The sequence below is a fragment of the Mytilus edulis genome, chromosome 8 (assembly GCF_963676685.1).
Source record: "Mytilus edulis chromosome 8, xbMytEdul2.2, whole genome shotgun sequence".
NCBI lineage: Eukaryota > Metazoa > Mollusca > Bivalvia > Mytilida > Mytilidae > Mytilus > Mytilus edulis.
The window spans coordinates 38,469,805-38,484,650 of NC_092351.1; the positions used below are offsets into that span (position 1 = coordinate 38,469,805).

Here is a 14,846-nt window from a genome sequence, read left to right on the forward strand (position 1 = left end):
ATCAGAAATGAAGCAGAAAAGAGTGCAACATTTCATTGCGGTTATATCAATTGGACCTTAGTCGTGCTCATTTGTGACAAGGTATTACATGTAACTGGCAACCACAATATGATACCGCCTGTGAACCTTACGTAAAGATGATTAAAACAAATGTTTTTGGAATCCTTGACGCAATAGTTCTCTTTGTGTACATAAGCATATACTGATAAACACACACATACACTTACATAATTGAGTGAGAGAACACGTTCATGTCTAAAAAAAAACGCAAACACAAGACGGATTTTCGCAATTTTGTAAGACATGTAAGACGAAAAACACAAAAAACTCATCAATTGTCGACGACCATATGACAACCTTGTCGTTTATATTTCTTTTATGGCGTTATAGTAAGTCTCATCATATGCTAATCACATCTTTTAATAAATTTGGCATCAGGTTAAATGGTGTGACTTATTATACATTTTAACACTTAAAAGAAAAGCAAATGCATCTTTTAATACCTCTTCCTTCAAAATATGACGGTAACAGTACACTATAATGATTAACTTAAGAAATAAAAGATTTATCTAAATCGTCATTGAAATTCAGTTAGTATGTGAGAAGAAATTGCATACACAGAACACTTAACGTTTAGCTATTATTTGGTCATTTTTATAAATTTCCTGTTACAAAACTTTGATTTTTTCGAAATACTAAGGACTTTCTTATCCCAGGAATAGATTACCTTAGCCGTATTTGGCACAACATTTTGGAGTTTTGGGTCCTCAACTCTTCAACTTTGTACTTGTTTGGCTTCATAACTATTTTGATTAGAGCGTCACTGATGAGTATTATGTAGACGAAACGCGCGTCTGGCATATTAAATTATAATCCTTGTACCTTTTGATAACTATAAGCAACGGGAACCACTATAAGACGTTATATTATACATCCCAGAAATGGAATCAGTATTTGCAATATTTAGATGAAGATTATAAATACCGCTTCTCTTACAAGTAGCTGCAGCTTTCAGTTCTACTTTCTGTTTTAAAACCTTTTAAGATTATATGAATGTGTCGTAACGATACACAATTTAACGGTATTTCAATTAGAATGACTAAAATAGCTCTTATCAAACCCTCAGATTTAAACAAATAACAATCTGGTTAATAATCATTTCTTGCGTTTGGTCTTTATCATTTCTCTGTAAAAATACATAAGTATTCTCCTAGATGTCTTTGTACTTTCTCTATCTTTTATAAAAAAAATATGTTCAACAATTTAAGTCCGTAAGCTTACATGTGGTTTTTCTTTTTCTAGTGTATCTTGGCTAAATGGAGTGTCAACGGATTGATCTTCCAAATCATCTATAAACTTTGTGATTTTGTCTTTCAGAGTTGCCTTTACAACTGAATTTTCAATACTTCCACTACTTGTTTCTTCTTTTTTAATTTCAGATAACTGCAGTGCTGAATTTTGTTTGACTTCGGTTGTTAGATGTTCTCTGGCATCAACTGGGATATCTTTTTCTGGGGAACATTCCGCAAATTTCGATTTGTCTTTATTCTCTTTTTCAACATACGTTGCATGCTGGATGATTTTCCATCGGGGATCAGTATTTTTTAAATAATCTGGAGGATATTTGTTTTCAAAATTTGGTACTTTGCATTCAACATGCATTTTGGCAAGTAATTCCGTCGCCTTTAATGATGTTTTATTGAACTTGTGTCGAGCTACCAGGTGAAAAAGAGTGTTTCCTTTTCCATCAAGTTGGTGAGGGTTTAACTTTGCATAAACATCAGGTTCCCTTTCAAATAATTCTAAGCACTGATTGAATATCGTAAGGGTACCTGAAAAATAACACTTGTGATTTTAAATGTTTTATAACACTTAAATGGATGTTTTGATAATTTACATGAAAAACGACGAATATACTGCACAAGAAAAAACGCAATCACAACCAAACAATTGTAACTGTTAAGTATGGCTCCATCTAAGAATCATGCAGAGGGTGATACAGTGATAGTTGTCAAATTGACTTTTTGGGCTTCATATGTTCTATTTTAATAGGAAACTTAAAAAATGTGATTGAGGTACATTCGATTTTATTATGATTATAATACATGTAGTACTAAGAAACATTACTTTTTGAAGCAAGCCGACTGACCAGACAACTAGACCAAAAGTTTTCAACTGTGGTTTATCTGCTTTCGTTCAATATGAATTGGAAGTATTGTTGAAAAATATATGTGACAATCTATTAGTTTGGTTAATTTTGTTTGCTAAATTCACCGATTGGATTACAGATGACATTTTCCACTTAATACAAATTGATTTAATCTAAAGGGTTGACGGGTCAATGCTGAAGAGCGGTGTCCGTTTAGAAGTGTGAGATGTAAAATAACGCAACAAAGCCCGGATTTAAAAGGGGCTTTTTATCCGTTGTCTTTTGTAGGGCAGCGAGTTATGCTCATTTATGATTGCCAAATGTTATTAATTGCAACCAATTAAGAAAAGATTGAGATTCGTATACTAACCTAATGATACAATCGGGAAATAAAAGTCTACTAGCAGTAATGTCGATCAAATAGTACTAATAACAGTAGTAGCTCCAGATGCAAGTAATGTTATTCAGTGATGGTCGAGGCCAGCCCTATTTAAAATCAAAAACTAATAAAAACTTTAAAACGATGATAAAACCATAAGAGAACCAATAGGGAAGCCAAACCATGACAAGAAATAATAGCTTTGCATGAGGAGGACATATTCCTTAATTTGAAATGATTTCGAAATCTTATTTCAGCAAATAAAAAAAATATGCGTAATTTTGTTCCATTACCAAAGTACGGGCTACTGTGCCAATACTTTTCCTAAACTTTGTTGAAATAAAACGAAATACGAGCCGTACATCTTAGGCAATGAAATAAAAAAAAATAATACCAGGAATATATATTTTCTGCTCACTCTGATCATTTCTAGACTATTAGACTATTTACCGGATTTGTTATCACATAAGCAACACGATGGGTGCCACATGTGGAGCAGGATCTGCCTACCCTTCAGGAGCACCTGAGATCACCTCTAGTTTTTGGTGGGGTTCGTGTTGTTTATTCTTTAGTTTTCTATGTTGTGTTATGTGTACTATTGTTTGTCTGTTTGTCTTTTTCATTTTTAGCCATGGCGTTGTCAGTTTATTTTCGATTTATGAGTTTGACAGTCCCTTTGGTATCTTTCGTCCTTCATCTACATTTTAATGTTTTTATATTTATTATTTTATATGTTTAAGTATCATTAAGTGAGATTTGTTTTCCAAATCATTAGTTGTACTAAGGCTTTTACATATTCATAAGATTCTCCTAATACATACAAATTAAAAAAATAATCAAATCACCTGATACTGACCAGACTCGGATACAAATGTCGACATTGATCTTGGAATTGACAACTCTTTAGAACTTGTGTTTGTGAAATAATCAAAACAGTTGACTTAAAACCCCCAATATGTTTTCAGAGACTACAAAAAGTTTTTATAGAGCCCTAAACTTTATCTAAAACATTCATTTTATGATATTATTCTTGTAATGTTCACTTCAAAGTATCGACATTTTCTCTGATCTCAACATATGTTATTATATTGAAAACATGATGGTATTTTAATTATCTTTCTGAATTGATATATCTCCTGATTTTGCCCTTGGTCTGTTTAAGTGTTTCATTCGTTTTCACTATAGACCAATTGATTAAATCATCAAAACGTATAAGTATATACTTTCATGCCACGTCGCTACTCTCCGCATTTGAAATCTATACTAATCATCATGAACCTAAACAAAGCAATCTCTGATACAAATCCCCGCAACAGTAAGCCTACCTGTCGACTTCCTCAATATGAAAGCCCAAGTTGTTCTGCAATCTATATTTTATCATACTGGTGAATCAATGTCGTCGTTTGTGCGTACAGAATTTCCTAACTTTATTCTTTGACCCCTGATATTTGCCAACAAAATCACATTTAGAGACACATTAAACATCTTAAAAATACATAATTGATCAATACAGGATACATTTCCTTTCTACACAATACTCTTACCTTTATCTATTTTCATATCAATTTCTAAAGCTGCATGGATAGGAGTATCACCGATCGACAGGCTTATATGACGAGGATCAGCATTTTGTTCACAAATAAACTTCTCCAGCAAAAGATACTGTTTTCGTCGAATAGCATGTTTAATACACGATTTACCATCTATAAAATTCAAGCAAAAAAAGAAAAAAAAGAGGACTAGCATTTATACCAAAGCCATAAATCAATAGTATAATGATTTTTTTTTCTTTAATGGAAAGTACTTTCTGATAAAACAAAAGGAAAATTCCATTGAAAGATTGACTTTTCAACCCGTCAGGGAGGCGATTTATTGTTGGTGCATTTTCTGAAATGGAACTTTTAACAATGCAAGTATTGGAGAGCTGACAATACCAAAAACGGACCAACATAAAAGTCTACCAGTACAAGGAATTACAACTATACATTAGAGTGATGTATTCCGAAATTCAAATGACATACAAAATTATATCAACACATTTTAAGAAAGCATATCCGAGTCACATGATTGATTGATTTTTGGTGTTTTAACGCCTTTTTTTAGCACCGCATTTAGGCTATTTCGTGGTTGCCAGTTTTTATTGGTGGAGGAAGCCGGAGTGTCCGGAGAAAACCAACGACCCTCGATGGGAAAACTGACAATCCTAGTCAATTAAGATTGGAATCGAGTGCACCCACACGATCGGGATTTGAACTTAAAACCTCAGTGTTGACTGGCTAGTGATTACAGTAATAACTACTTAGACCAGTCGGCCACCGAGGCCCCCGGTGTCACATAAAAAAGAGGTATTTGTGAAACATAAAAGTATGTCTTAAACAAATCTTCACCTAGACAGTCATGAAATTAGACATTCTGACGAGTGATGTTTCTCCGCACATTATCTCGTTATTCGTTCAATAAAATATTATAATAAATAAATACCATTATATAAGATGCAACCATGATGAATCAACATTGAGACAATCTCAAAAATATTTTCTTGCGAAATATTGGTCTTCGTCAGATGTGTTATAACTGAATCAACAGAAATGTGTTTGGCAAAATCTGCGAAACAGTACTCATTAAATTCCTTCCAATGTTCATTCACAATCATGTTCAGTTTTAACCACTTTTTCTGTTTTATCAGATTTTCAATAATTCGTCTGTACAGTTCGTTAGGTAAGCCACACAGAGCTCTTACAATTTCTGCATAAAGATAATAGTCTTTTGTATGGCATAAATATAACGTTAATTGCTAGCAATTATTATTGAACCTTGACATTCCATAAATGTTCAACAGAACACAAATTGTTTTAATATAAAGATCTTACTTCAGACTTACATTCGTTCTAAAAAAAACTGTTGGCATATTGCATCGTAACATTGTATACAAATATAAAAGTCATAAATGAAAATTTGATTGTTGTATTATATTTTGCGGTTGTACCCAAACTTTTTATAGTTATAAGATCTTAATTAGCAATGACTTATTTTAGTAGAATAGTTTAATGACTTATTGGATGGCCATTTATAAATCTAATAAAATATAACACTTTAAATATAAAATTCGGGCGTCCAAAGTGATAAAATTGGAAAAAGTAAAATAACAAAACTACTAAATCCAAAGAAAAATCAAATCAGAAAGTCCTTAATTAAATGGCAAAATCGAAAGGTCAAAAACACCGTTCACGACATGATACATATTTCCTTATGACGAAATTGGTGATAAAACCTGGTTTTAAGGAAAATTCCTTATCAGGAATAATCAAACATTACAATAGAAAGCCATGACATGTAAAGATACGTAGACACATTAAGATCAATATGACAAAAAGAGCATAGAATGTTTATCTCATTTATACGCTGTCAATAAAATGATACGTACAAAAGAAGGAAATTTTTTATCTTGACATTTGTGTAGCATTTGAGTCTAATTTATTTTTCTTTATTTTTTTTATTATTTTTTTCTTTTTTATTTCTTCTTTTGTTGTATTTTCATTTTCCTTCATTATTTTCAAATTATGATTTTTTTTCATTTTCCCTATTTCATGTAATTACTTAATATTCATTCTTGTTCTATATCGTTGTAATATTGCTTGTTGTGTTCATCAAATAGTTACTTGAAAATAAAAAAAGAACATGTGGTATAATTGTCAATGACACAACTCTCCACAAGAGACCAAAATGACTATTGCAGTTGATATTTCAAGGAAACGGATTTGAATAAGCTATGTACAGCTTGTTTCCAAAGCCTATTTTTAAAGTGTGTTTTTGTGTGAAGATATATTTCTAATGGGGACTACAAGTAGCATTGTCATAACAGCGTGGACAAGACCATTCTTGGTGTGCTCAGGTTATCAATTGAGTCGTTCAGATTAGATGAGCATTCGTCTGTATTGCCCACTTGTCATATCGTACCTGATACAGACATTTAAACTATGGGGTTACCAAAGTTTCTAAACGCAGAAATCAAATAATAAGAATCTATATAACTAGCAGAGGACTTAATCTTGGTATTGATTTAAATGTAGAATACTTAAACTTTTTTTTTCTTCTCGTGCACTTGTATGTACTTTCTCTTTTATTCTATTTAAATCCCCAATGGAAGGCATCTGACAGACTGAGTGAGCGTAAAATTTCTGTTATCATTAGCCGATGACGAACTAGTTAAAAGTAAATGATTCAGTATTATAACCAACATAAATATAGTGGTTGTCTACCCTGTTATGAAAATGATTCTAAATATGTTTTAACTATTAGAGGATATTTTAAAACATATTGCGTTTCGAATTGAAAAATCAAGTTTTATTTCATTTTATAAAAAGCTATGTCATACTAACCAGGGCTACATCTGTCTGTTAGTGTAATTGTATTAGATATCAATATCATACACTGTTCGACAATTTCCGTGTGTTTTTCTGAATTGTGATTTTCAATTTTGCACAATTTGACCAACTCTGTAAAGGTATTCGCAGTATCCGTTATGATTTTCGTTTCACATTTTACAAACAAAGCTCTGCATTGTCTGCACGTGTTTAAAGTTACTCTCTCCTCTACCGTTGAAGTTGGAACGGATGTACTTTCGTCGAAAGTTTTAGTTTTCAATTTTTCAGGTACAATAACTTTTTTTTCACTCTTTGGCAGAAGAACAGCATCTAAATCGAGAAAAAAAAATATTTTACAATACTATCGAAAAACATTCAAAACTCTTTTTCCATTTTTCAAAAACTAATTCGTATAACATACTTTCGTATTATTTGCAGAACATGCATTCGTATAACTATCACTTACGGCTAAATGAACATTTCGCTAAATTATATGTTTCAATACTTCAGAATGAAAAGTTCCGACTCCAGTGATCTTAATTATTTATTGTTTATTACTCAGTTCTATTGAATGTGCTCATCAAACTTCCCTTTTAACACACCAATGGCAAGAACGACAGGAAACCAATGCCATTTCCCCTTGTCATCCCTATCTTTAAGTACATGCCGAGTTAGATTAGTTTTCTATGTTATGTCATGTGTACAATTGTTTGTCTGTTTGTCTTTTTCATTTTTAGCCATGGCGTTGTCAGTTTATTTTCGATTTATGAGTTTGACTGTCCCTCTGGTATCTTTCGTTCCTCTTTTAGAAATTCTATAATTTCAGATTTTAATTTTATATAATAATCTGAATGCTGTTAGAGTAGTTATCTTATATACATCACTATACTATCTACATGGCCTCTATGCTTTTAACCGTTTCGTTTTCCTGGGATGCTTTTTTATAGTTTTTATTTTAACCCGACTTACAAGCTGTATCAGTGCTCTTCACATATTCAATTGGAATCTTCCCAGATCTATCTTTTAGATTAACGTCACATTCATGATTGACCAGCAATCTAAGGAGAGTATCGCCGAGAGTAGTGACCAAAATATCCTTGCTTTTCACTATTAAATGCAATCCTGTATCTCCTTTTATGTCAACATTATTTCTCTGGGAGCTTGAGCTAGTTGACAATATGTATTTTAAAAACTCCACTTTCCCTGATTAAATAGAAAGCAAAACGTCGAATAATAAATATGGATAATTATTTGCATTGCATTAGTCTCAACTAATTTGTTATACATAGTCTTACAGTTTAAATTTATCAACTTTTAACTCAAAGATGCTCATTAATGATACCAATGTTTCGGTGATTACTTAAGTTGTTTTCACGTTACCATTTAACAGTGCTGTGCAAATCGGGATTTCCATTCTTTCTTTTTTTTCATTTGCATTTTCATTTCATTAATATTTTCATGATTTTATCCTTTTTAACCAATTGAAACAACGAATACATCTGACCTGTCTCGAGTGATATCTGGATTCCATAATGAATACGACTCTGTTGCATTTCACTTTCAAAATTGTCCAGTAAAGCTCCATTTTTCAATAGTTCTATCGACAATCTCAATCCCCATTCTTTCTTTTGCCTTGTCGCTGTATTTTTAAGTAAATCACAAACATTAATTTTACGACAACAACATTTTGAGAAAAGACCGGCAAACTCTGTGTCAGTTCCTTTCATATTTCCAATGATAGCATAACAAACACCATTCCAATTTTGTGTAGTTGATAATTGTTGTAGTATGGCTTCTTTCAATCTATCAGATTCCGGTTTTTGCACCAAATGATCTATATCAATTGACTCCTCCAAATCTATGATTACAAAACAAATCCACTATTACACAACTTCAGGATATACTTAAACAAAAAAGTTACTAGAAATTCAAATTGGGTGATCGATTGCTGACATTTGTTAGAATAAGTATATTATGAAAAATAGAATTTATAAAGTCACGTGGGACATGAGTTTATAATATATTGATCCCTATTTCTGTTTCTGAAAACCGCTTAGAAAGTAACGAAAATTATATCAAATTAAGATAACAAAAATCCTGCCTTTACATTTGGAAATGCAATGATACATGTCACATATTGATCTGAACTGTCATTTCAAATTATTGTTTTTACTGCTTTTAATTCACTTATGGGCACATCAGCAACGTTAAATTACCTCTGATCTTGAGCAATATTTTGGATAAGTCTTTCGTGGATCATACTTCATGTGGTCAATTGCGTTATTACAATAGTAAAACTTATACAACTACATTTAAAATTATGAAGAACTTCATATTCTTTGTTGAACAGTTTTATAGGTCATTTTTGTACGCTAAGGATAGGTGAGATATTTCAAACTTGTATAAAATACCTCGAGTGTTAAGTCGTCGTGGTTTGCCTATTATATCTGAGTGCGGGACGTAGTGTAAGCACTCGAAAAATATACATGACGTTACATTAAACAGTATAGTTGTGTTATGATTCTATATTACAATAGTCAATTTAGCCCCGACAAAACTGATCAGTCTAAAAAAAACTGATAATGCCATGACAAAAAACGAAAAACTACCGAGAGACAAACATCAGTTCGAAAAACACAACATCGAAAATTAAAAACTCAGAAACACGAATCCAACCAAATACTGGAGTGATAACGGTTGCTCTGAAAAGGTAGGCAGATTCTGTGGCACATGTTGTGTTGCTCATGTAATAACAATTCCGGTAAAACATCTTATTCGGTAGGTCATATTCGAGGAAAAGAGGACGGCATTGTGATTACAACAATTGATTCATATATGTCGTTATGTGTGAAATAGATATTCCATAGCAGTCAACCAGCTCGTTATGGCGTCTGTAAAATTTTGAAAGGGATTATTGCAACTTCACCATTAGGAACTCTTGGTTTAATAGCTTCATTGTAAGTAGTGACCCTCTGTAATGGAAATCATGATCGGATAGCATTCTCTTGTTGCTCACCCAATATTGTCAATATAACGGATATATTCTGTTGATTGGTAGCGTTGGATTTTGTAATTTTTTATAGACTTCCTCTTTTTTATTTTTATTTACATTCACTTAAGATGGAAAAGATGCTGAAATCTTTCAATATATTTATCTCCGTTAATATGATATTCCTATGCTTTATGTATCATATCATGGTTATCGTATGTAATAATTAATTTCCACGGCTATATCAGAACTGTAATGACAATCTCGTTCTCCTCTTTCCGATTTTGACTTTAACGAATGCGACTCATAATCTATTATAAGACGAATACTCCTAATCTTTTGGTTTATATAACGTGATGTTGAAACGATTTATTTTGTATGATGTATACAAATCATATGTTTACTTATTACCTTCCGTTTCACATACGATATTAATTATTTCTGCATAAAAATAGGCTTGGTGAGATGTTCTTTTATCTGTTTGGTGTGAGATTTCTATGCTTTTTATAAAACACTGTATTGCAGTAACAAATTTCTTTAGCATCTTTTGGGCCATTCCTTCTCTGTAATATCCCTGTCAAATTAAAAAAAAAAGCATCAAGTATATTGCCAACAACATATTCCAAACTATTAATTATACTCACTGCAATTTAAGCAACCAATAAGAACATTGACAAAAACTTTGATTTTTATTCATAGAATATCATACGGTTATTTGATACTATAATAAATTGTCATGGTATGCTTCTATGACAAGTCGTCCTGTTATGCATGTCAATAAAGTACACTAACTAAGAAAATAACTTAGAATAATAAAAAAAAAATGTTTTTTTTTGTTTTTTTTTGACAAATTGGTGAAACTGATGGTCGTTTCTCTTGCATTCATTAAGAGAGTTAAGAGTTATAAAAATATCTTCCACCATTTACAAATCATTATTAATTTAGTTTCACTTATGACTTACCATTGCCCATCTTGGAGACCGTTTTATACATTCAGTCGCTTCCTCTATGCTTTTCGTGTACTTTCCAAGATTATGATATGCTTTTGATCTCCAACAATGCAGGTTTGCAATTTCACTATTGTCAAGTTTACTTTGAGTCGCAACTTTTAAAGCATTTGAGTAAATATCAAGAGCCTCCTTATGGTTTCCCCTTTTCTCTGCTTCAGATGCCTGTTGTTTCAGGCTTTCTACAATTTGAATATAATGAATGCTTTAAACATTGATTAACATCCATTTATCATGGTTAAACATCAAATTTGGCAATAACATCATACAATACCACGATAGATATGCAATCTAAGTAGTTATTTTTATATTTACATAAATACATGAAACACTATATTAATGAAATGCTATTTAATATAGTTCGGTTGCAAATTTATACATAATGCTACAGTGAAAAAGGTAAATAACGAACTTATTTCAAATTAAACGATATTTTCAATACAGAGACTAATATTACTATTGTTAAACATTCGACAAAAAGTAGCTTTAGTGCAAATAAAAGTGGAACGAAAGATACCAGAGGGACAGTCAATAAACTACATAAATTAGGTATTGAGCAGGTTCGTTTAATGAAAGATTGACAATGAGAAAAGAATGCGAAAAGTTTTTTCTTTAGATGCTTGTGAAAACAAAATTCATTTTCTGATGCAATATTCTACATTGGAACAACAATGACAAGTTATGTTCAATTCCGTTTTAAAAACATGAAAAAAATTCTAAACACCCAAATACAGAAAACACATTTATTTGGCTTCTTTCTTATAAATATGAAAAGATATAACTTTAAGTTGTTAATAAGAAAGCAATCACTCTAGGTAAATCCATATAATCATATTCATTATCATTGTTGTATTTTTACTTTTGTCCATTATATATATCATGACCTTGATGTGCCGGTAATTGCTTTATTAAAGTATTTGGATATTAAATTAATTTGATATTTTCTAACTTATTTTCTATTCTAGAAATTAAGAAAATATTTTACCAATTGAAGCTTGTCCATATGAGCTATCCATTTCACTATATGATTTCAACTGCACAAAAACAAACAATTATGTTAATCTGTAACCGAAAAAATGTCATTGTTAAACAAATTACATTATGTCACTCAGGTTAGTCATATTTGTCATAGTTTTGCTGGTAGGTAATGTCGACATGCGTTTAATGTGTTATCTTTTTGACATCATACCTAAGAGAACTTAACAAGTATTAAGAGAAGCCAACATCATACATGTGATTACCTGTCTGTATGTATGTTTTGAATTGCAAGATTTGTTCATGCTTCAGACTACTAATACTCATCAGTGATCAAATCCAAAACTCAAATGGCTAAATAAAGTATTGGATGAAGTGGTTTGGGGACCCAAAATTACGAATGGTTTTGCAAAATTATTTACTCCTAAGATAGAAAATCCTTAACATTTCGAACAATCCAAAGCTTTGTAAACACTGCATTCATAAATGTGACAAAAATATTATAATAAAACATGTCAATACAAAAGTGTAAGATAATGAATCTCGCTAGGGTAACCCCCTTAAATTATGCAAGCAGCACCTGCTTTGTAAAGCAAACATAGTGCAAATGTAATAATAGGGAATACTACATGTATGAAATAATCGGAAAATTTATAGATACGACGTTTACAGTTCCTTGTGATATAAACACAAAACATGTCTTTATGGAGTTGAGTCATAGACACAGCGTTTCCGTTTCGATCAACTAATTTCTATTGCTGTTATAGTTTTTCGTTAAAAGTGCCCAACTTTAGATTAAGTACGTATAATTTAAATATGCACACAACTGCTAAAAAGTAAGGGCTATTCGACGATGCAGATTACTACTGAAAATGTTTATAATGGGGTAATTTAAATTGTCAAGTCATTGTATTAATTTAAAGAACAAAGGGTCCAGATAACCGTATAACCTCTATAGTCTGACGTAAAGATCACTTGGATATCAAACATATCAAGGATATTACAGTTGCAGTGAAGAGTGTGTTTTGTTCTGGTTTTGAATGCCATAATATTACTTTGTATTTTATATACCCAGTATTTAACATTTTTACTTCATTTTAAACAGTAAGCTGTCTGCAGGTATTGATAAAATTATTATATTACACTTTATTTGTTGACTGTATGTATATATACTTTTTATCAATAAATCGTTTAACCATAATAATACGAAAGCTATTTACGAGAAGACGACATATCGATAACCAACCACTTGATCCAATACTTTATTTCTAAAATGAAAAAGAGAATTATCAAACGAAAAACAAGAAATGGTTTCAATCATTACTTGATACTAGTATATATTTCACTTTCACCAATTGAGCTTTGTACTAACTTATGCCAATCTCAAAACATATATTATAAATTTAAAGTATTTCCTCCTTCTGGTCCTTTATTGTCAGACCTTTGTTTTTGGGAATAAAGATTCGTTTATAAAATCTACCAAGTAAATGTACAAAAGTAAATCGTAACGAGAAATAAAATATTTGTTAAAAGAACATATCATTTTAGGACAATGCAAAAAATTCGGTCTATCATTTGGTAACAATGACTGATTTTAAGGTTGTTAATTCAGACGTTTCAGTGTAAAGATTAATAACTACTTATGTAATCAATACCTGCAAAGGATAGTCATACATACCATTTGCAGAGTTCAAATATTTACTACAGTGAAAAATATCAAAATCCTATTTAGATATAGTTCAGTGATACACCAGATGCTAGATATTTAACGTGCTACCTCATATGTAACAGCGCACAGGAAGTCATTTCAGCCTACAAGAATAACTGAGGCGGCAATCTGTAAACGAAATTTGAAAATCATTGTTATCTTTTTGAAATACTTACGTCTATCTCTTCATTCTGCATGGGCAGTAAGCGAAGCATCTCCAATCCTTCTCAGATAACAACCAATTTTAAACTTTTTTCAATATTGATCATTTCTTTATTTACAACACTGTTAGTTGAAATCATTTGCCACGTCACAAGTGCAAGGTCAATAATTGTCATTATCACTAGGTTATCTTTTTCTTTCTTGTTGTTTGATAATCAAATAACACTTATTCAAATGTCAGATATAAATAAATGCATGTGTATATTTTCTTAAATGTTTTTCAGTATTTAGGTGGCAGAAACCAGTTATTTTACAATAAATCTTTAGAATTTCATGGATTTATGATTTTATTTTCTTGAAAATTCATTCAAGCTTATATACAAATAAAATGTATGGTTTCAAAGAACTAAGATGTGTGCGTGCTTATGTAAATATATAGAAAACCTTTAAATTTGGGTGTCTGTCCAGCATGGAGATTTGAAAATTTATAAATGCATTGCAAATAAGGCAAAAAATGTGATGCTTTGATACCAATCTAATCCTCACCTGCAGAATCCTGCTAAAAGCCGACAAGAATTTTAGCCAAAATTCAAGAGAGAAAGGATGTTCAGTGAATTAGAGCCTTGTCCGAACCTATCCTTACCATCAAAATCTCAAGATATTTTTGTTTACATAAAACTGAATTTTTTTCCCACTTTGATTGGATGCCGTCAAGTGAGGAGACCACAATTTTGACATCTGATTGGACCGATATGTGAAGGAAATCCCCAACCTGTGTATGCAACTACTTACTTGTGTAGTACAGTAAGCTAGAATTTACATTCATTTATTTTTTCAGTCCACATGATGCAATTATATACCTCAATACTTAACTATAACAAAATTTCTGCGTGGGACACATGTTCTGTTACACCAAAACTGGTACCTGCCACCTTAGTTCCGCCAATAGACAGGTATGGATACTAAACATCGACACGGACTTTACAGGACCTGCTTAACATTCCGGATTATCTTTGGTTAACTTCAGGATACTAAGTCTTTAGCGTTTAATTTTAGCTTCGATAGACTATTGTTTCGCAATAACGTTGTCAGTTTGAATATCTATATAAAGAA

The 14,846-nt window shown here is 31.5% G+C and overlaps 1 protein-coding gene across 1 annotated transcript in view; it reads right to left on the reverse strand.

Moving 5' to 3' along the window:
- Positions 1-13,838, reverse strand: part of LOC139486803 (TPR and ankyrin repeat-containing protein 1-like) — a 32,202-nt gene extending 18,364 nt beyond the window's left edge. Inside the window, exons 1-10 of the mRNA XM_071271776.1 lie at positions 13,748-13,838; positions 11,874-11,922; positions 10,844-11,070; positions 10,293-10,455; positions 8,397-8,750; positions 7,862-8,095; positions 6,908-7,222; positions 5,010-5,273; positions 4,073-4,231; positions 1,282-1,832 (exon numbers count right to left, since the gene is read on the reverse strand). Of these exons, the coding sequence (XP_071127877.1) occupies positions 1,282-1,832; positions 4,073-4,231; positions 5,010-5,273; positions 6,908-7,222; positions 7,862-8,095; positions 8,397-8,750; positions 10,293-10,455; positions 10,844-11,070; positions 11,874-11,922; positions 13,748-13,786 (2,355 nt within the window). The 5' untranslated portion in view covers positions 13,787-13,838. The remainder of the gene's footprint in view (positions 1-1,281; positions 1,833-4,072; positions 4,232-5,009; positions 5,274-6,907; positions 7,223-7,861; positions 8,096-8,396; positions 8,751-10,292; positions 10,456-10,843; positions 11,071-11,873; positions 11,923-13,747) is intronic.
- Positions 13,839-14,846: the final 1,008 nt, after the last annotated feature.